At 69.4% G+C, this 385-nt stretch overlaps 1 protein-coding gene across 1 annotated transcript; it reads right to left on the reverse strand.

Moving 5' to 3' along the window:
* DQ04_26841000 (putative methyltransferase) lies at positions 1–385 on the reverse strand (the record flags this gene model as incomplete). Its single annotated transcript, XM_009318350.1, has 1 exon — positions 1–385. A coding segment is annotated over one exon (385 nt), but the record flags the coding sequence as incomplete, so codon positions are not given.

Here is a 385-nt window from a genome sequence, read left to right on the forward strand (position 1 = left end):
GGCGGGCGGCGGCGGCGGCGGCAGCCCCAACGCACAGCTGATGCGGGCGGCCAGCTCCGCCTTCTCCTGCACCGTGTAGTGCCTCCCCACCGTCTCGACCCGTGGCGAACAGTCGCCACCGCTGCTGACCGACACCTCTTCATCCCCGTCATCTTTCCCCTGCTGCTGCTGGTGGTGGCTGTGGCTCACCCCATGCAGCCACGGCCCCCCCTCCGCCCCCTCCGCAGCGCTGCCGAGGCAGGCGAGGAGATCTTCAACCGTCGCGGCTGCAGCAAAGAGGAGGTACACCGCGCGCAGCAACACGCACCGTTCGGCGATCTGCCGTGCCACCGCAACCGACGCGGCATCAAAGACGCAGAAAAACGACGAGGACGAGTCGGCGCAG

Source organism: Trypanosoma grayi, assembly GCF_000691245.1.
Source record: "Trypanosoma grayi strain ANR4 Tgr_2684_V1, whole genome shotgun sequence".
NCBI lineage: Eukaryota > Euglenozoa > Kinetoplastea > Trypanosomatida > Trypanosomatidae > Trypanosoma > Trypanosoma grayi.